The sequence below is a fragment of the Porites lutea genome, chromosome 6, assembly GCF_958299795.1.
Source record: "Porites lutea chromosome 6, jaPorLute2.1, whole genome shotgun sequence".
NCBI classification, from domain to species: domain Eukaryota; kingdom Metazoa; phylum Cnidaria; class Anthozoa; order Scleractinia; family Poritidae; genus Porites; species Porites lutea.
The window spans coordinates 5321367-5344363 of record NC_133206.1 but is presented as its reverse complement, the minus strand read 5'-3'; the positions used below and the strand labels follow the sequence as shown (position 1 = coordinate 5344363).

Here is a 22997-nt window from a genome sequence, read left to right as displayed (position 1 = left end):
AAACAAAAATATGCAAATACAATTTACTACTTCAGTCTCTATTATTATGCGTGAATTCGAAGTAATGCACTGACATTTCTCGACACTAAAAGGTATTGAAATTATAAGTTAATTGACGGGCCCTTGATCTAAAGCGACAAAAGAGATTTTCAGCGAAAAAAAAAGAATGACGAAAATGGAGAACTGTGAAATAGTTACGAAAGAAAGCTAGAACAGGATCTTGAATGTCTTCTCCTTCTTCTTCTGAGCAACATAAGGTAATATGCAAATATATTTTAATATGCTTCAGACTGCTATTGTGTGCCTCAAGAAATAAACTTGCCTTCCTCTCTGATACCAAAAGAAAAGAACATTCCCGTTTCTCCGGTTGTCTTGTCTTAAACACAAGAGAACGAGTCATATTACTTCGATTAGAATATAGAGACTAATAAACTTAAGCTAGTAAGCATCTTTTACATTACTCTACATTCTCTACAGCAATTAATTACTTAAGTCCGCCATTAATTACCTAATTACGACAGATTTGATTGACAACGCAATACTACAACGGAAGGAACCATGTATTGGGCATATTTATTACGAAATTAGTGAAAATCAGAGAGAGAGCGCTAGCAAAAGAGGTGGCAATAGGTTTCTGCACTGAAGCATAGTTATTAAGAATAAGAAATTTTTTTAGCCCCATGTAAGGAAATCCAGATTCCGGAATTCGAGGAACTTTTGCTTATGGAATCCGGAATATAGCTCAGGAAATACGGAATTCCACCAAGGTTTGGAAACCGGAATCCAAGTCCCACTGACAGCGATTTGGAATCCAGTACCTGGAATCCGGAATCGATGGCGTGGAATTCAGAATCTAAGATTGTCTTGGATTCCCTTTCATTTTGCGATGTTTTAAGTGAAGCTGAGCACATGTAAAGTACGGTACGTTAGAAATACAGTCGAATCCCGATAACTCGAACCCCCTATAACTCGAACCTTTCGCTAACTCGAAGCAATTTTCATATCCCTTAAGATCGTTTTCTATATAATTTTACCCTCGATAACTCGAACTTTTTTCTATTTCCCTTGAAGGTTCGAATTATCGGGAGTCGACTGTAATGATAAAATGATGTCGAGGGAAAGTCTAAACGGGTGAGAGAAAAACTGGCGCGAAGAAAGGTTTTTCACATCGTTTTCAGACCTGAAAAACTTTTACAATTAGCCCCTGCGTTTCCGAGGTAGACTGGGATCAAAAATAGGTTGTATTTGCGCCTCCATTTTCAGCTACTTTTGTCCAGCGGGATTACAAAAATGCAAAATGGCGGCTGTTGTGAGTTCTATACCAAAGTTGGCAAATCTATGGTCTACTCAGCTACGATGCTTTCATCTTTCCGCATTTCTCTCGCAACTAAGAGTTCTTACGCGCCCGATTTGTACTTATAGTGATTATAATCCTTTACTAAACCAAGAATCCTTGCCACGCTTCAAGGAAATCCAACCCGCTCATTTGGCTCCAGCGATCGAACAGCTGACTAAAGATTTCGAGAATGATTTTATTGAGTTTGAGAGAACATTGAAAGGTAATTGTAAGGTTTTAAAATATTTTAATTAACTACTATGCTAGCTGTGTAAAATACTCCAGCGCAACCAGCTAGTATGAGCGACTTCCAAACACGAATGGACTATGGCATTTTGATATATATATTATGCATCAGTCAATTCCCGGTACGACCATGCCCCACTCCTCCCGGCTGGGACGCAAACGACCTCGTCGTCGATCAACACTGCGGCACTTTTCATTGATCGCACAGCGAGTAGTGCATATTAATGTGTGATTTTTCGTTTTGGTTACCTCTTCCCTTTGTAAAAATGCCATTCTAATGGAGACTTTGGACGCAATGACACCACTTCATGATTCTTATTTTATTATAGCCTGTGAGCAAGCTCACCACACCCTCTGGCGGCAGGGTGGGAAAAGGAAGAAGTGCTTGCAACTATGTCTCTTTAATTTGAATATATGCATCAAAAAAGTCAATGCGAAATGCTGATTTGCAGTCAGATGACATTAGCAATGACATCATTACTCTTGGCATGTGTTTTTCAATGTTTGTTTACATTTGTGCTTATTTCTGCTTCGCGCTGATTGGTGGAAATTTTGACAACTCAGTCGACGGGGAGACACGGGAATTGGAGGTGGAATTCAAATTCCAGAGATGTAGTTGCAAGCTCTCCTTCCTTTTCCCGCCCCACCGCCAGAGCGCCCTAGAGAGCTTGCTCTCAGGCTAATTTTATAATCATTGTCTACTTCTTTTAAATAGTTCATTGGTAGTGTGCTGTATTAAAAGTTATCTGTTCTGAATAGTTAAATAATATGAAAAAGTAGATGAAGTTCCTCAAATGATACATAATCATAGCTAAAATTAGAAATATCACCATCGCCAAATTTATTCAAATCCTAGATCAACAGAAATTTCTTTCCATAACCAAAAGAAAAAATGTGTAAATTCACATCAATAGCTCCTGACTTCTGGCTTGATAAGCAATGAAGAAAGGCAGGCAAGTTTTTCCCTTCCTAGACATGTGAACCAATCTTCGAATCTGCTTGTGTTTCCAGTGAAATTCTCCACGTTTAGTGTTATGTTTGGGTGCAGCTGGAATTGACTGATGTCCATTAGAGGATTTTGTCAGGGGTAGAGTAAAAAATTTATGGAATTTTTTGGGTTGGAGCCTTAATTTCCACAAAATTCTTCACAGGTAGACCTATAATTATTTATTTATTCTCTAGTAGCCTGGCAGCAGGTTCTGCTGTGAGGGAAAAATGGAAAAAAACGGAGTGAAATGGCATAGAAAATTGGTGAGCGGAGTGAGCTGAATAGCAGACTAGACTGGTTTCCTTCCCCAGACTACAGCGTTTTATTTGTTTTTTTTTTTTTTTCATCTTTTTCCCCAACTGCGGAGTCTCGTCCCGGGCAAATTCTTCTTGAGTAGACCCATATTCTTCAGCTCAGGGGTAGACTGATATTTTATGGAATTCCTCAGGGGTGCATGCAATTTTATTCCATCTTCAGGGGAAGGAAGAAAATGATAATATTATGTACCCTAGCTGTCATGATACTGATTCAATAATTTGTCAATTAAACGAAAAAAAATATATTATGTATACCTATGGAAGACTTTTACATATTTCCTAGAAGTCACATTTTACTAATCAGAATATTATAGTCTCACCTTGCTACTGCATGATAAAGAAAAAGAAGAAGAGTCTCCTACAGTTGCAGCTCAACAGAAAGAAATTGTTTGACTTACAGTCCATGTATGTTCATGGACTGTACATGTTCTTTGGACCTGCTAGTTTTATAATCAAGGCATCAAGGCCGGCAATGATATTTATCTTATGCCATGTTTTTAGTTTTTAGTGAAAACAATTCCACGAGTGATAGAGCTTGGGAAACAGTTGTTGAGCCTCTGGAAAAAATAGGAAGTCAGCTAAGTTATGCTTGGGGAGTGGCATCACATTTAAATGGAGTTCGTAATAGTCCAGAATTACGTACTTCTTATGAAAAGGTAAGCATTCTGTTGTTAATAGATCTTTATACCACAATGACTTAGTAGCTTTTAGTTTTATCCTTTTTTCTGTTTTGCATAGTCACAAGAAGATAGCACTTAAAAACAAAGGCAGAAGTATGCAGCACCCATCATGCAATAATTGCATGTACACGTAACTTTAATAGAGGGAAAGGCATAAAACTATTTAACCGAGCAAATAAATTGTCATTGTAATCAGCCCTGTTTAAATGGGCTATTTGGCTGATTGTAATTTTGCAGTGGGTTTTTGCTGTTATTAAAACTTGTATAATTTACTGTGTTTTATCAGGTTCAACCACTAGTTGTCAAAGTGGCCATGAAGGCAAAACAGAGTGTTCCTTTTTATGATGCACTTTTGGTAAGTGTAATGCTCAATAGTAATGGTACATGCACGAGCTTTACATGAGGCATTCTTCAAGGTTAACTATAATGCAAAAATTATAATTAAAGTCAATCCAGTTCATGTTGTTTTTAACCCTTTAAGCCCCAGTATCCACATACAAATTCTCCAAACTGATCTCCATACATTTCCTTTAAGAATTAGTTGAGAGAATTTAATAAAATATCAAGGCATTTTCTCTTTCGTGACCATTTTTTATATTCTCACAACCTTATCTCTTGACAATGTATGGACATTCTTAGGAGAAAATTGCTGTTGGTCAGTATTGGAACTTGAAGGGTTAATATTAAATTGTTAATGACAAAATCACAGCTCCATAGGAATCAATGGCCTCCAAAGCATGATTAATATTCAAGTTACATACAGCAACGATGAACCTGGAAAAACTGTCAGTCAGACTATATAACATGTTTGCAATTTGTGTTTGAATCTTTTTCAGTTTTGGCCCTCTATGCCTTCTTTTGTATTTGCTCTGTGTCATGTCAATCATCTTTAAATGTTTTAAGCCATAATTTTCACAATAATAAGTGAAAGGACAACTTAATTTTGTGGCCAAAATTCTCACAGTATCTCTCTGTATCGAAATTGGATATACAGGTATAATGTATCCTTGGAAAAGAGTAGTCACACACCAGTTTTTGAACTCAGATAGAGGTTTTTTCCATACACTGTAAACTGCTTTCTGTACACTCTTGAACACTGTAGACTCTGAGAGTAAAAAAAACTGGTAACTTATTCTGCTCTATCTTGGTGGTTTAAGTTTTAATGCTGCTTGATCGCATTTATACTTCAAAAATGTCCTCATGGGAGTTAATTAACACTACGTTGTAAGCACTATTTTAACATGACCAGGCTTTAACACTTAATTGAGAATAATATAAAACAGAATCTCTGTCTTAACCCTTTAAGTCCCAATAGTGACCAACAACAATTTTCTCCTAACAATATCCATACACTGTCAAGAGATAAAGTTATGAGAATTAATAAAATGATCATCATAGAGAAAATTCCATGATCTTTTATCAAATTCTCTCAACTAATTCTTAAAGGAGATGTATGGAGATCAGTTTGGAGAATTTGTAAGTGGATATTGGGGCCAAGAGGGTTAAAGTCTGTAACTAGAATCTTTTATTTTACTGCTTTTACACTGTATAAACCTGCTGACTTGACCATCTTATTTATTTACATGTGAAAGAAAGTTGAGAAGGACCAACTTACACTTGATGAAGGGCAGCAGCGCATAGTAACTGCTTTTCTAAGATCAGCCAGAAATGGTGGAGTTGGCTTGGAGGGAAAGGAAAAAGAGAGATTCAACACCATTCAGTTGAGACTTGCTGAGCTAGGAAATAAATTCAGGTAAAATTATGGTGCAAGTCTCACATCTCACAGGGGGCACATTCACTTGCATGGGCATCACAGATTGTGTTCTTCTCATCTTTTTTCCTTTTTTTACTTCACTTATCCATCTTTTGAAAGTGAATAGAAACAACTGCACCATTGTACTATTATTACTTTTTTTATCAAATATGAGGGTCAAGACACACAACAGCTGGTTGTCTATATGCTCAAATCTAGGCATATGACTGTGTGAGTGTCCTCCTCCTCATCATCATCATCATCGTTGACATTATCATATCATAGTTTAATGGTTGTAGTGCCAGAAAGCATGCAAGGCCCTACTGGTTCGCCAGGTAGGGGATTTAAGGCAAAGTTAGAGCTAACAATAGACTGCCTCAAAAAAGCCACTTAAAATACAGAAACCAGAAAATTTAACAATTCTCCGATATTCTTTCACTTGTGTAGTAACAATGTCTTAGATGCAACAAAGTCATTTTCAATGGTCTTGACTGATCCTGAGGATGTTGCTGGATTACCATTGTCACTGCTGAAGTTAACTGCAGAGGCTGCAGCAGCAGCTGACAGTACTGCAAGTAAAGAAGAATCCAGGTCTTATATTTTGATAATTCTATACTGCATGTGTTAATTAACCAGTGTCCACATTAAGCAGGTGAATTTTGGAGAAAACGATAATTGAGCTTTTCATCAGGACAAACGAAACTGTCTCTCATATGTGGGTATCTATATAAGTGGGTGTCCATAGAACAGGGTTTCACTGTACATGTAATCTCAGCATTTTCCATTCAAGGTATATCCGTGTAACAATTGAAGGAGAAATCGCCCACAATCTAAAAAAATAATAATATAATATCGCTTTTATATTATAAAACAGTGTTAGTGCTTTAATAAACTCACTATATGATATATTTAATTTGCCAGAAAGCACACGGATCCCATGGCTGGACCTTGGAAACTTAGTTTGGATTTGCCATGTTTTGAGCCCTTCATGAAATATAGGTAGGTACACGTAACTTAGGTAAAATTGAAATACTCACTCCAGACAGTCTAATAGTAAAAACGATAACGATAATTTTAGGCTTTTAGAATTAGAATTTTAGAATAAGGCAGTTCTACTTTAGCAATTAATCCAATAATTAAAGGCCCCCCTCCCCGCCACAAGAAAAAAAAATCTTTAAAATTGTATGAGCGCAGACTTTTAGTTTAGCCATGATACAGTGATCCAAAAGGAACATGTCACCTGGTCAAAAAATTAATTTACACTATCCTTTACACTATTTATAAAACTCCGGAATTCTATTAATGTCTTATCTGTTACAGGTATTCTGAATTTGGGCTTACATGCAAACCTTAAATATGGTCTTGAATTTTTTGACGAAGTAATGTTATTTTTAGAGAACAACAAAAGAAATGCAACATTTTAATCAATGATTGTTACAAATTCGTTTTCGATTAACAGTCAGAGTAGAAACCTGCGTGAAAAAATGTACATGGCATATATCACAAGAGCATCACATGGAGATACCAATAATTCAAACATCATTGAGGAAATAAGGCAATTAAGGTATGGTAAAAACTTTAAATCTGCCCTTCAATACCGCCTGTACTTGTAACTATTGCCTATATTTATGAAATCATAGACCCTTCCACGGCTTCTTTCAACTTTTGACTGGGTCCAGCGAAAATCCGTCTTTAAAGAACACCTTAAAATTAGTGAAAGATGTCAAGTTTGAAAGTGGTTTTTTGAAACTAACGAAGATAAAGTGCCGCAAAGACGTTTGTAGGGTGGGGGGCAAATTTCTGCCCCAGCTTCAACCACCCGCCACCCCCCACTACACAAAGGCTTGAAGAATTTCTCGACTTCTTGCAGAGATATCTTCACTCTCTTCTAGCGTATCATTTTTAAACTCAGTAAGCTTCCTAATTTTAGCTACTTTATTGCAGTAGCGTAGATATACATTGTATTCGCTAGCTGGCGTTTATCAAAACTTGAAGAAAAAAAAGCGTGGGTCTATTCACTCGGCTCTTTTATGAGGAGAATTTTGTGCTAATAATAAAATGTACATCTGGATATGTAAATCTAAATGTTTTTAGCTGGAGGTATGAACTGACATTGGGCCTTCAAGCACAGTTCACGGGTGCTATTTAATTAATATGACTCAACGGCTAGTTACTCATGGAATTATTTTATTATCCTATGTTGCGCATTTTAGGCGAGAAAAAGCTGACCTCTTGGGTTTTCAGAATTACGCCTACTTGTCCCTGGACTCTAAAATGGCTGATAGCCCTTCAGAAGTTTGGAAAATGATCAAAGACTTGCAGAGTAAAAGTAAGACTGGAGCGAAATCAGAACTACAAGCTCTGCAGGTAACAAATGCAATAAAAATCATTATCCTAAGTAATAGTTGTGATAGGGTAACAAAGAAAAATAATGACTGTGATCATGGTGAGAATGATTATGATGATAATATTGATGGCAGTGACAATGGCGATGGCAATGGCGATAACAGTGGTCAATCAGGGCTGTGCGCTATCAGAGCCCGGTGGCCTGTGGCACCCAACTTTTGCTCCTGGGCGACTAGAAAATCTCAGATTTTTCATACAAATCATATGCTGGGCACCCTAGATTTTACAGGTTCAGAGTGCTGGGCACCCGTCAATTTTCCTTAGAGCACAGCCTTGTCAATGGTCATGATGATGACGATGACTATTACAACAATAGGGAGCTTAAGCAACTACGACGACGACCACAACGACGAATTCAAAAAAACAATAGGTTTTATGATCAAAACAACAGCTCTGCACGTGCATCACGCTTTTTAGTACATTTCTTTGACGTCCACTGCACGACTATGACGTAAAATCTCCTAATTTGCCGTTTTCTGAAGGACGTGGATGTGCGACGACGAATTTTCCTTCCCCTTTTAGAACCTGAATAAAATCCTTAAGAATTCAACTCCAGGAAAAGTCGCCTGCATTTGACATATTGAGCGGGTCCAAAGACGCGATTAAGTTTGAAAGAACGCAAATTCATTTTTTTACCGACGTTTTCACTGCCGTCGTCGTCGTCGTCCTTGCTTAAGGTCACTAGTGATGATGGCGACGACGACAACGACGACGATGATGATGATGATGATGATGATGATGATGATGATGATGATGATGGCGACGACGACAACGACGATGATGACGATGATGACGATGATGATGATGATGATGATGATGATGATGATGATGATGATGATGATGATGATGATGATGATGGCGACGACGACAACGACGACGATGATGACGATGATGATGATGATGATGATGATGATGATGATGATGGCGACGACGACGACGACGACGATGATGACGATGATGATGATGATGATGATGATGATGATGATGATGATGATGATGATGATGATGATGATGATGGCGACGACGACGACGACGACGATGATGACGATGATGATGATGATGATGATGATGGGATCACTTGAGGCCAAACAATTATTGAAAACAATTTAATAGAATAGAATAGGCCTGAAACACATTTTGTTACTAGATTGGAGAGGAACAGAATAATTTAATGGTAACCATTATAGGAAGCCGCTAGTAATAGTCCACCCATCTCAAGTAGGCTAAAGGTTGCACAGGCTGTACTTATAATGAAAAATACACTTAGGTTCATGCATAGCTTTGTCAAGGTCAACCGTTGGACTTCACGTAAGAGGAACCTACCAAATGCTAATGGGCAAAATCTATTGTTCTTGCTCTTTACAATTAGCTAGGTTCGTCCCATGTCAAGTTGGACGTTTGACCCCGGCGTTACTGGCCAGTTGATTAGAAGGTACATGATGGGGAATTGTATGTTGCTATCTTGAACTGACTATGCCAGACGTAAAAACGAAACAAAACAAAAATTAACCAATAATGAAGGAAAACAAAGCAAACCAACACAAATCAAGTGCGAAAATGAGAGCCAGTACAAAGAGCTTATTGTTGGCCAGACCAGAGCCATCACCAGAGCAATTGCAGTGTTATTTTTGTTTGTTTGTTGTGTCTTTTGTTTCTTCAAGGCTTTTGCTGAAGAAAACGGTTTTGTTGGAGAGCTAAAGCACTGGGACATTCCATTCTGGTCACAAAAGCAAAGGGAACATTTGTTCAGGTTTGAGCAAGGAACGTCTTACAACCCTCCAAGTTAAAGTTTTTGCTTGTTCGCCATTTGGCCATCAACTCTTTTGGCTTAGGGAGACTTTTTTACAAATCAAGTCGCCAGCTCCAAAAATTTAGTCGCCATGGCGACCAAAATGCTTGCAACTTGGACGGTTGTCTTACTTTGTAGTTTTTTGTTTGTCACAGAACCGCCTTACGTCTGTGTTTGTTTATTACTGCCCCCATGTCGCGGATGTTGGTCATCAAGTTGGTTCTTGCGTATGCTTGCAGGCGTGAGGATTTTCTCGATTCGGGTACTCCGGTTTTCTCCTCTCCTTAAAAACCAACTATTTCAAATTCCAACCCCGATCTAAAATGGTAGACAAAGAATTATTATTCCGTGGATATGCACTAAGGAATACCGTAAATGGCCTAATAAACGCCTGAGTCGTCTATTGAATTTTAGGGGTCCAAGCGGGGGCGTTTAATAGATAGGAGGCGTTTATCTGGAAGTGGGCGTCTATCTGGTCATTTACGATATTTTCTTTCTCTTTTTGTTATTGTTATTTAGTTAAAGGTAAGAAAGAAAACAAGATAGTTCCAAAATATTATGCGAAAATGCTTTTGTTATTATATACATGTAATATTGTTATGTCAGGCTTGAAACCAGCGAAACTCCATCATAAATATCCCATAGCCAAGTTTCACAAAGCCTAAGCTTCCATGAGATCTCTCTTTTGCCTCCTGATTTGTATTAGATCCTCATTGACTTTGTAATGCTTCATTTATCAAGTTTGATGTTAGTCAACTTTCTTCCGCCATTTCACTGGTATTTCCATGTTTTTGTTTTTCATTTGATTTACTGTTAAATAATTATATTTCAGCTTTACTGATGAGGATTTAAGGCCATATTTTCCCTTACCAAGGTTTGTTTCTTTTAACTAAGTAAAGATGCAAAGCAGACAGTTTTGTAATGAAATCTCCTCTAAGGTCAAGAGAAAATTGGTTTTGGTTTAAGAAACCCGAGCTTTCGACAACCCGTTTTGCTAATTAACATATGCAGCCAAATGCATTGGTGGAAATATTTTAACAAGCGAAACTATAAATAATAAAAAAAAGTATTACTAAATTATTATTATTATTATTATTATTATTATTATTATTATTATTATTATTATTATTATTATTATTATTATTATTACTATTATGTGTTTTGGTTTTGTTTTTTTGTTTTTTTGTATTTTGTAGTTGCCGTATTTTTGTTTTAGAACGTAGGTGTGTATTTCGTATTTTGTATATTTTTTGTAGTTTTGTCTTCATCAACGGCTCATGTCAGGACTAGATTATTCTTCTGATGGGAAGTTTCTCGTAATGAATTATTTCTCGATTAACTTAGAATGCAATCAGAACAAATCTGGTCGAATTCCCGTTGTTCCGTCCTCTTATAATTAGTGCATTCAGTGCGGGCCTTTCAATTTTAAAACATCTTGTAACTTGCTGGCTTTTTTTATCCGTCCCTCGTAGGGTTTTAGATGGACTTTTCAAACTTTCATCCGAGCTGTTTGGAATTACCATCAAGGTGGGTCTTTTACGTCGTCATCGTTGTGGTACCTTAGACTATGTTCGTACTACATTATACCGGGTCTATCTGGAATTAAAGGGACTGTGTCAGCTGTAGACAATGCGCGCTGAGGTTATGCAAATTACTTTTAACTGTCGAAATTCTACTGCTTTAAACACGTGACTTTCTCTGTCACGTCCAAGATTCCGAAATTTACAGAGACGTTTACCAGCGAATTGGGTTTGGATAAGGGATATTTTGATAGAATTTACGGAACGTTTCCTCTCTCTATGCTAGATCAAGTTCGTCAAGAATAAAAGTGTTAAGACAATTTTACTTGTAGTTTTGAAGTAAAAACGCATGCCATTCGTAAAAATAGAGCGCAAACAAAAAGATCAACAACAACATTGTAGTAGTCAACAAAATAAATCAAAGTTGTATTTTATAAATGACCTACAAAAGACTCTAGACTAAAGATAAAGACCAAGAATGTTTTAAGTCTTGGTAACCGAGCGTTCTCTTCGAATCCTAGGCCGCGGGCGCTAAGCGCGCGGTGTCAGCCCTAAAGAGTAACTGGGTGGTAAACTCTTGGAAGGTTGCTAGGAGATTTGGACTATTGGCCAATCGTAGAGCCGAATAGACAATAGCACTTGTTTTTCAAATTCTTGTTGAGCTGGTATTAACAAAGGAGCCTTTCCAGCCCCCGGATAGTTAAATTGTCGATAGGATTTAGTTTAAAATGGCATCTCCATAACATGGTGCCTCAGGCCCGAGTCAAACGTCAAATTTCACATAGGACGGGGCTAATCCTAACGACATTTTGCTCATTAGTATTAGGTTTCTCTCATGTGAAGTTCGACGGTAGATATGGCCTTAGGTTTTTTTATTACATGGCTACAATAGTACGCGCCCTCTGATTGGTTGCTGAGCGGGCAAGATTTTCTTGTTATGACTGGGTGTTATTAGCTAGGTTAGCTAGGTGTCCAAGGCATATACCATCTGTGTTTAACTTGATAGTGGACATATGTTATGGTCAATTGACAGCTGTCAAAAAAGGGTATTCGCTGACCAGTGTCATATGACTGTATCGCAAGCTCAAGTGTACAACTCATTGAGGTGATGTGTTTTTTTAAGTTATCCGCTGACCAGTTATTGGGTTTATTTGATCGCAGGCCCCAGTTACTTCCAGTGTTTTATATTAATAGCTGTAAATAGGCCATATAATAAATAACTCATTAACCTTGTTGGTAAGTGGTATTTAATGGAAACAACGTTACCACTACAACAATTATAACGTAATCCTTTTGTAGGCAGCGGATGGAGACACAGATGTTTGGCATTCAGATGTAAGGTTTTTTAACATCATTGATGATAAAGGTGAGTGAAAGTCATTAAGGGTATTAAATTCTTTACATGGCTGTAAATCGTAAGATGATTTCCGCGGTTACAGTTTGTTCAAACATTGAACAGCGGACCGATATGCAAAGTAGTTAGCCCAAATGTCAATTTCCAGAGAACACGGTTGTTTATTTTCTCTTCCGCAGAATCTCCCGCCGGGTATTATAAAAATAAGCAATAAACGGAAAACAGTAAGCGCACAGTGGAGGTGTTAGCGTCTATTCCCGTCTTTTACCTTCCCATCATTCATCACGCACTTTCTTTTTTCCCGGCTCTATCCAGCCTCCTTTGGACACCAAGAGGCCTCTGCCGGAGGAGGAAAGAGGTGCCAATGACTTTTGTCTTTTAGGTACTGGTCGTGGAAACTGTTTTACGTCTCCCACTTGGAGACGAGACCGCCATCTCTGCGTATTCATCCGAGCCACGCGAAGGACTAGCCGTTTGCTGGGGAAAAGGCAGTACCTTGTTCTTCATGTATTTTTATTATTTTTTTAAGAACCTGAGTATTGGTTCAGCCCCGGGATTAGAACCCAAGACCTTTCGCTCCGTAAAATAGCGCTTTGTCTCATTATCGCCGTCTTACATTCCAAAATTGGTCTCGAAGCTGTAAACCATTTTTGAAAGAAGTATTGTTTATAATTAAAGATGATATTTTGTTTTTTTATCTTATTCCACATTTATTTCATGTTCTCTCTCTTATTTTATTTGTCAAGGAAGTCATATAGCCTCGTTTTTCTTGGATCCATATTCTCGGCCATCAGAGAAACGCGGGGGAGCCTGGATGGATCAGTGCATTGGTAATGAAACATAGCTTCTGATGCTTTTCTGATGCTCTAACTTTTTGGGCTGATTGCTAAAACGTAAAAGGCTTTTCATTATGCCAGGCTGACCGGTCAATGACCACTTTATCTCAGTACCCAGAGTAACAGAGAAAGAAATTCTTCGATCAACTGGAAAGGAAATATCTGCTCTGGTTGAAGCCTTTCTATTCACGTTCCATCGGAAATGCTGATTAATTCTCATCGTTTCTCGGTGTAGTGGGACTAGGAACGATAATTCTTGAACTTGGAGGGTTAAGTTTCGTTTTCGACCGCTCAAAGAGGACCTTCAATGAAAGTGGACTTCTTTTTCCGGAAAATTTTTGCCAGAACCAAAACATTCTGGTAATGGTGCGACCCAAATTTTCGGCAATTTGACACCCGAAGCCTAACTTGAACCGCGTCTTAAAGCGATCCCTAGACCTCCAACCTGGCAAAAAGCGACTTATTTTGAACAACCGTTCTTCTAATCTGTGCTACATGTACATGTGTCATTGACATTCTCTTTTTCATCGAGCGACGTTTAGATGTAAGGAATGCATAGCCAAACTGAAAAGGTTTTAAACTAAAATGTAACTGCGGGATCAAGTCACACGGGTTAAAAAATCATTCCATGAACCAATCAGAACTATAGATAAAGACGTGAAGAGCGGGAAAACATGAGCCAACAGGTTTTGAGTATCTGGGCTGTCAACCTTGACGGATTCTGATTGGTTGAAAAATAAAGGCGCGAGATTTGTACTGGAAGTCGTATAACGTCTAATACATTTAGTGATTTATAATTACAAGAGATGTTAAAATCTCCCTTGTAAAATACAAAAGCCACATTCAAGAGAAATCTTGGCAAGTCTTCACAAGTATTTTTGTTTTTTTTTAAACACAGACAAAAGTGAGATTCTTAACAGGAGACCTGTGGCTTACCTGGTTTGTAACCAGTCTCCTCCCGGGGCCGATGGAACACCTTCTCTCATGACCTTCAGAGAAGTGGAGACACTTTTTCACGAGGTAGGAGAAACCGTTTACTTCTAGTTTGGCCAAGAAGGTTGTGGTTTCAAAAGCCCCGTAGTCAACGCCCCTTTCAGTACTTCTCTCCTCTAAAGATCTGAAGTTTAGCCTGCATCATGGGGGATGGGGGGGAGGGGGAAGGATGGAAGAGAACGAGAAAAAAGGGAGGGATGCTTAAGTTTGTCGGTATTCAGCTCTCTCAGATCCCCTCAGATTCCCGCAAAGGCTTGCTTACTCATGGCAATTTTGGTACGATTCTTGAGCCGATTATAATTTCAAATCGCATTCGTATAATGGGAACGATGTTCTGGTGATTTGTCGCTGGGAAATTCACGTTGTTTCTAATGTACTTAAATCGTCATTGGAATTTTCTGCGCTCGGTTGCTTAAAACCTACCTTGGCAGGTAAATCTTCGAATCGTATCCCGGCGTCCTACGGTAACTGCGCCATTAAGATTAAAAAAACTAACTATATATACGCTATTACTAAACTTTATACACTAACCAACTATTATGCGCTTACTACTAACTGAAGCTGGTCAAACGTTTTAATGGTGTTTACTGGGCATAGAATAATACAGGGCTCGTACAGTCTTGAAAAGTCCTTGAATCTTAGGGGAGACCTTGAAAAGTCCTTGGATTCCATTTTTCCTTGAAAATTCCTTGAATTTTGTTCAACTTTGAGCGTAGTGGCCTCGAAAGAATTTTCTTATGCTTTTTGGTTGTCCAAGACAGAATATAAATCATAGCTCAGAGAATTTAAAGGTTATTCACATAAAGTGCTCTATGTTTTATGCAATAGTTAACTATCAGTTTAAGACAAGTGAACTGAAAAATGAAGAGAAGTTGGTAAAGCAAACAGTTCAGGCCTTAAAGTCCTATTAGAATAGACTGGGAATGTGCATTTTTGTACAATCTGTGAAACTATATTCCTAGTTGGTGGTCCTTGAAAATCTAATGTGGTCCTTGAAAAGTCCTTGAAAAATAGTTGCAATTTTTTGTATGAACCCTGTAATTATTCAAGAACTAAATTTTGAGTAATTTTTTGTTCCCTTTTTCCTCCGTAGTTTGGTCATGGCCTTCAGCACATGTTAACAACTGTACCTTACTCCGACGCCGCTGGAATAAAGAATATCGAATGGGACGCTGTAAGTCATTTAACAAAACAAGCCCACCGCTAAGTTACTCGTTTATTGGCTAAAATAGCAAGTGCTTTTGCGTATTGCATAAACTGCTTAATATTTGACGACTTTAACATTACTTCGGCTTGTGCTGGAGACAGGTAATTTTTAGTTTTCAATAATTGGAATAATAATTGTCTATTATCGATAATCACAGGTTGAATTACCATCTCAATTTATGGAAAACTGGCTATACGATAAAGCCACCATGGATCTGGTTAGCGGCCATTATCGGACGGGTGAAAGTCTACCGGATGGACTTTTTGAAAAGGTTTGCAAAGGTAGGCTGAGACCTGTCCTGTTCCAATTACGACGAGAAATTACTGCTAAGTTTTCTGTAAAGTTTTTAGCAGGTTGATACCTCGCCCATCGTTTAGGCTGTCTGTGGAATCTGCGCGCAATAATTGGCCCGTTTACTCCAAGGCCGCATTACCTAGCATTGTGTACAGTATATTAGTAAAATCCAACTAGTGGTCTATTATCAATGCTGCGTTCTGATTGGTTGAGCTACTACTAAGCTATATGTTATAGCCCTCTAGTAGCGAAAAGCGGTGGCTTTTTAGCGGCAAAAAAGGATTATTAAAGTCTAGCTTTAACTAGCTAAAATTTTTTTATTCTCGATATTTTTGACCAACTAGTTGGATTTTATTAAAACAATTATTTCCCTCGCCCTCATGGGCTATTGACTCAGAGCCCATTCGGGCTCGAGGAATAATTGTTAAATATACCAAAGAGTTTTTTTTTTTCTTCTGGCCGGAGTGAGAATTACGCCGGCTATCAGCCAATTGGTAAGAGCTCTTACTGACCTTTTTGATAAAACGGCTCCGAATTGCGTTTCCAAAGCAAAAGTAAAGTATGCAGAATGTCACAACCGAAGTAGGTGGACTTCTCTACTGGCTGATAGGTTGGTGAGTATTATAATCGAAGAAATTAAATTTCTTTAACAGGAGGAAATAATGCTTTTACAGTTGTGCTGCGTCGATTGCTGATAAGCAACATCTGGTCTTATGTTTCCCGTAGCTCGCAAATTTATGGCTGGTTCTCATATGTTACGTCAATTATATTTTGGAGCTCTTGATATGGAAATACACTCAAGGTGAGAGCAGCATAGTGGGAATATAGTAGCTCTGTCACAACCCTTATCAATGTCCAAGCATTAGGAACGCCACTAAACTGAGTGAAACAAAAAAATAACTGCTCAAAACAAGAAAAGAAATAGAAGAAAAAACACTCGAAGAGAAATTTCGTATCTCCAAGCGGCGATGTAATTTTCTGTTTCCTATATAAACACCAAGAATGAAATTCCAAACCATTTCTCTTGTGAACAGCTTTTTTTGCCGGGATTAAGGATGCAAAAATGAGCAGTTTTTCATCTGATATCCAAACACTCATTAAACATTAATTTCCTTTGAATTTTCTTTATGAATTATTAATGAGTTTGAGAAATAATAAGGTAAAATTAGCACAGCAAATACAAATAAAGGCACAAATGCATAAACTTGAAGAAGATTAGAACGGATTGAAATAGCGGTTTTGCCGAACTTGTTAGCTTAACAGTTTTTTAAAGTTCATTTTTGTTGTTTGTATGGTTTGATATAATGCTTTGGGAGAGATATTTGCTTGATACGATGCTGTGATTTTGTCAAATACAAGTAAATTCGTCGCCAACGTCAAGTCCCTTATCAAAAAAAAGAAGGGATATAAGCAGTAAATCCTAGAAGAAGACAACCTCGACACAGCCCCTTTGATAGTAATAATAATAATATAGATTCTTAATAAGCGCATTTCTATCCTCAGTGCGCTTCCTTCCGTCCTTCCTTTCTTCCTTCCTTGATGTTTTCTCTTGTTTCCTCTTGTTTACTCCAGTTCAGATCCATGGCGTACTATTCAAGACAGGATATCGACAGAATACACGGTTGTAAAACCGCTTGAAGAAGACAGATTCCCGTGCTCGTTTTTACACATATTCTCTTCTGCTTATGCTGCTGGATATTACTCTTACAAATGGGCTGAAGTATGTCGAATAAAACTTGTATTGGGTGTTCCCACTTCATGAAGCGGTCACTCCCGAAAGTTCAGCTTTTCTTGTGTCCGAAGAGTTATTTATTTATTACTTTATTATCGTTATTATTTTACTTTGTTTTTCAATATTTTTATGAACCCTTTAACCGGCAATCGCACATATATTCAGGAAAGGACCCTCTTGCGGTAAACGGTCTCTACAGTTCAGTGATTTGGCCCCTCGACTGTCTTACTGCTTTTTAGATGAAGCAGTTGTCGTGACTTCACTTTCTAGTGGATTTTAGCCACAACTAGCATCAAATCTACTGATTTTTTTAAGCTGTAAAATTCAGGTTTTTGTCATCTGTGGAGCTTTAAGGAATTGCACTTGGTGTGATTCTCCTCAACTGACCTTCAACATGGTTCTGAGGATGAATTTCCGAGCAAAGCAAAACAAGTTTGAATGACTTGTAATGGTGATTGACTCGATGGGATGAAGCAACTTTGGGAGTCGATTGCCCTCTGAGAGTTGAAATTGGAAACAATTTGATGAAATATTGACAAATAAAACCTAATTCAATTATTATTACTGTATTTAGAAGAGCATTCTATGACGAGAATATTTTTATATATAGTTAATTACCCGAGGATTTATAGTATAGAAGTTGTAAGCACATTTTGACAAGACAGCGGCAGTGATAGTCTTTCCCCCAAAAAATTGCCGTTTAAAGAGTGTTTTCAAAGGGCTTTGTGCACTAAATACAAAATTGCCGTTGACGGGGGGAGGAGGGGGAGGGGGTCTAGTGAAAGGCTAAGTGAAAGAAGAGAAGTAAGTAACTGAAGAAGGAATTCTCGTTTTTAATCTTATTACATCTGTTGACCAAATATAGTCACCCTGTTATCAAGAGTTATTTTGTGGTCTTTGATACACTGATTTCTTTGCGATTTAAGGTGATGTCTGCTGATGCTTTCAGTGCATTTGTGGAAGTTGGGCTGAACAACAGGAATGCACTGCGTGAAGTGGGAAGAAGGTATATAGTAATCGCCATTTTTGGGGTTACCTTAGGCCTCTTTATAAGCGAGTCTGGTGAACAACCAGTTACAGTATAGTAAAACCTGCCACTAAGAACCTGCATTTTGTCAAGTTAGCCTAAACAGGTTCTCACATAAATGGCAATTAGTACAAATTTAGGCTATATAGGTTCTTAAATAGGTTCTTATTTTCTGAAGAAGAAAAATATGCATGCCTTATTGGTACTCAATTTCGCGGGTCTTTAACTTCCCGTTTATCGCGATTGTGAAATCCTCGCGAAATTTAATACCCAAATAGAAAGTTCAAAACAGAGAAAAAATTCCTAACTGGTTTTACTGGTAAGCTCCATTTTGTACCTTAAATTGTGAATTAACGCCAAATTTGCAAAGATTTCACACATTACTTGTTCCAGTTTATATAGAATTTTTGATAAGGTCAGGCTTTCTGAAAAAATTTAATACCCTCTTTATTTGACTGTTGGAATCGCGAAAATAAAACCCCGTTAAATTAAATACCAACAAGACGCTATCGAGCGTACACTTGGGCTTTTTGTATCACGCGCATGAGTGGATATTTTGTGTCATGAACGTTTAAGTGTCGCAATGTTGTTAATTGCTAAGGGATGGTTGAAATGGGTGAAAATGGAGATGTGGAACAATAGTGGACGTTGCTAAGTATGTAATAGTTGGAATTTTTCCTCGGAATTCCTAACGTAATAGCGAACGCGCACGACTACCTATGTTTATATTATGTTTTGGACTGAGCAACCTCTCCATTTCGAGTGGCAAGCGAACGCGCGAGTGAGCTCTCACTTTCTTTCTCCGCACATTGCTCCTGCGTCTCCTATCGTGTACCACCCGCGCGTCTTTCCTCGATATCCCTTAAAACTGTATAAGTGGTTTTCAGCTTATTGCAATATAAAATTTGCATACTAGTAAATTAGTATTGCAGGTGGAGTAATAAGATGTTTCCAAAGAGAATCCTGATGTTCACTTATCTCATTTGCCCAAGTGTAGAGAATTGTGTTTTATAGATTTTAGAAAATACGAGCCTGTTTTAAATTTTAGGCTAAACAGGTTTTGTATAGAGGGTGCCTAACTGGCAAATTTTATCCTAACAGGTTGTTAAAAACCAGTTCTTAGTCGTGGGTTTTTACTGTATATGGAACGAAGTTAATTTGCTTGTGAAAGAAAAGTTGTTTTCTTCTGAAAGGAAGAGCAGCAGGACTGGCTTTGAAAACAAGGCTTAAAGAAAATGAAATGGAAATGGTCTGTTGTTCCTGTTCGGTCAGCATTACATCCCTGCTGACCTTCCTGTTCTCTGGGTGGAGTAGAGGAGTACTTTTCAACACATCTTAACCATTCCACGTGACGTAGGCATAATATCGAGAGGATTTAACAGGAAAAGCAATGAATTCAACAGTCAAGTGACCGTAACCATGCATAGTTCTCGATTCGGATTATGGTCATTACGTATTTAGTCAAATTATTTATTTAAACCATTGTTATTGGGTTTTCGTGGATTCCAAAGCGTTTGTGGGTCTTGTAAATGCAATTCCAATTATCATGACAGCTCCTTAGCGATAGAAGCCGCCTGTACGTTGCTTCACACATAATTTCACATAAAACTCTCTCTTCGTAGGTTTCGTGATACTGTGTTGGCCAGCGGTGGTGCACGTCACCCAAGTGATGTCTTTCAAGACTTCCGAGGGCGACCGCCTTCACCCGACTACTTACTGAGGAGCTATGGGCTTCAATAGTCCAGCCACGCAAAAAATCAATCAGGCTTTCAACTACTTCAACTTTATTTGACTTTCTTACAAGCTTGTTGACATATACATACCGTCCTAATAGGGTACAATTAGGCAGATTTAGCAAAGACGACGCAACACGTGATAAGAACTTGGGAACGCGAGGATTGAGGACGGAAAACTTCGTCCGGTGTTCAAGTAATTTTTCATTTCAAATTGTAGGTGTATTTTTTTAAATTATATTACTTTGGGATTAGCTTTTTAAAAGCTAGCTCCATTGTTTTTTTCCTTCCCAATTTGTTCAAGGTAACCAGAAAAAAAAAGTGTTTTCCTTTGCCTTGGGTTTTACTGTCTGCTAATTCGGTTAATTAAATTTAGCGAGCATTCAAGACCTTGAATATAGCACTAACACAACAAAACTGCGGTAAGAACATGGTGACACTCTTGCCCGCGGCTGGTGTGCCACTCATTTTTGTGCTTATACCACATTTTGACGTCCTCTGTGATCTATTGCTGATCAGAGACACGACACGGCATCTATTAGGTAATAAGATTTTTAAAAATCTCTGTCCAGAAAATCGGGCAAAATTGCCGAGGAAAATATAACCAGATGAAACGGTCAAATATAAATTTCAGTAGTTTAAAGATCGGCCAGTCAATATAATCGAAGAAGTTGGGTGCAGATGTTGCGAAGATCAGAAAGCCTCTACCCGCCCCACTTCATTTCGTCTTGCTCGGCGGAATTTCATTCATCAAGCGACCCTGATCTCGGGTGAAATGAATATAATTAACACCAGTTTATTGGCATTTAACAAGCCTAACTATTCCTTGTTTCACCTTTTCGTTTCCCCTATAATACAACACCGGATTAATACTTGACCACAAAATAGTTAGGGGAGAGAGGACAGGCCCCAAAAGCTCTATATATTTTGTTTTTGTGACAACCGTGAGAATATTGATAAAAGCAACAGGGACGAAAATCAATGCCAATACCCCCACCACATTTGTTGTTATTTTGCTCAACCTGCGTTCTATGGCGGCATTTGCAGTGTTAGCTGTAGGATTTGCTGCATTACCTTCCTCCATCATGTCGGCTACAGCCCTGTTGTGGCGACGAAGGAGACGAATTGTCATGATCTGGAGAATGACGATGATTGCTACTGAGGGTATGGAGATGGCAGGTAGCAGGACATTTTTGAGGGTTGATTGTTGGCCAGCCACCTCTCTGACAAAGCCACTTGTAATGGACACCGTCCAAACTGCTATACAGGCCACGAGGGCGCGATGCCAGGTTACCCAGAACTTGTATTGAGTAAAGCTTCGGACAGCTACGTAACGATCGATGCTGATAATGGTGAGACTTAGGATTGTTCCAAGAAAAGTGATCGTAGTTGCACTAAACATTGGCATTGTCTCTATTTCCGAGTACACTTGGCAAACTTGATTGTTAAGTAGGTGCTTTAATCTGAAAGCGGAAACCGTGAAAGTAGCCATTGCACTCCGTAAAAGGTCAGTAAAGGAAAGACTGCAAAGCATTAACAGGCCTGGACGAATGGATTTGATTCCACTTCTCAATAACGCTACGATGACAGCTGCATTGGACACAAAACACCAAATGCTCAACAGCAGCGTGATTGGCGCAAACCAGTTTACATAGTAGAAGTACTGTGTCTGGAAGGACACAGAAATTCCTGCAACAAGACACGTCTGATCATCTTGGTCTTCCATCACTTTGTCGAGACCCTAGAGTAGTGTAACAAAAAATAAAACTGTTATATGTGGTTATTTTAACATGAGAGGCTAAGTTTTCATCCGTCCGATATCCAGAGATATCGGAAGTCTTTTTCGAGGATTGAATATACCTTATGTATGATAACGAATGTTGAAGGAAATAGAATTATTTTTAACGAATGCTGCTAATCTTTTGAAGTGTGCCAGTTTGGATTGATGAACAGCGTTTCACTGAAACGGCTAGGTCATTTGGCCAGTGTAACCAGCTGGTCAGTTTAAAAAATAAGGAGGCAATCAAAGACTAAGGGCCAAATATTTGAACGTAGTTTAGCCAGTGTTCAACAAAACTGCGTTCTAAGTCATTTTCAATTTGCCCAACGATTTTATCTAAGCATCATTTATTGGGAACAGTTTTATGAAAGCATATAGAGAAGACTAGAAAAGCATTTATCTTCTTAAAGCAGCGCACCAAAGAAGAGATCTGGAGGTTCAAAGATTCGTTAAACCGCGGCTTAAGTTAGACTTCGTTTAAATATTTGGCCCTAAGAAGTTAACCTAGTAACTATCTCTTTTTCTGTAATCTTCATTTCTATATCCTCCCTGTTACTATTTTCCTTTCCTTTTCTTCCTAGTAAGATTTTTGGGGTTCTTTTCTATAGAAACGGTTTTACTTATATTTTTACTTATTGAATTGTACACAACACAAATTATTATTATTTTCTTGATTTTAAATGTCTTAAGTGTACTATTTAAACAATAGAAAACGTTTTCCGTGTTTGTATAGCCTGATATAAACACGAGAGGGGTTGGGAAAATTCGAAACAGTTATGCAAACCCGAGACGAATTCGAGGGTTTGCATAACTGTCGAGAATTCTCCCAACGCCTCGAGTGTTTACATCAGGCTATGCAAACACAGGGGAAAAGTTTTCTATTGTTTTTATAAAATAACTTCCCGAGAAAAGACGCAAACCTCTTTGTATGGCACTGATTAAAAGAGAAATTCTTACCAGTCGCAAAGTCGTGTCCACGAAGTCTTGCACGCGTAAGCAGTTCTTG

At 38.2% G+C, this 22997-nt stretch overlaps 1 protein-coding gene across 2 annotated transcripts; it reads left to right on the top strand.

Moving 5' to 3' along the window:
- The first annotated feature begins 1291 nt into the window (after positions 1-1291).
- LOC140941073 (uncharacterized) lies at positions 1292-22120 on the top strand. Of its 2 annotated transcripts, XM_073390032.1 has the most exons (20): positions 1292-1559; positions 3389-3543; positions 3854-3922; positions 5160-5320; positions 5768-5911; positions 6242-6319; positions 6780-6884; positions 7534-7687; positions 9388-9476; positions 10348-10389; positions 10988-11042; positions 12335-12401; positions 13136-13219; positions 14124-14245; positions 15312-15392; positions 15583-15706; positions 16446-16521; positions 17292-17439; positions 18378-18457; positions 20101-22120. In XM_073390032.1, exons 1-20 carry the CDS (start codon positions 1298-1300, stop codon positions 20216-20218), a joined length of 2214 nt encoding a protein of 737 aa, XP_073246133.1. In that variant the 5' UTR covers positions 1292-1297; the 3' UTR covers positions 20219-22120. The 2 variants fall into 2 exon arrangements, with proteins under 2 accessions (XP_073246133.1, XP_073246135.1); XM_073390034.1 differs by lacking the exon at positions 10348-10389.
- The last annotated feature ends 877 nt before the right edge of the window (positions 22121-22997 follow it).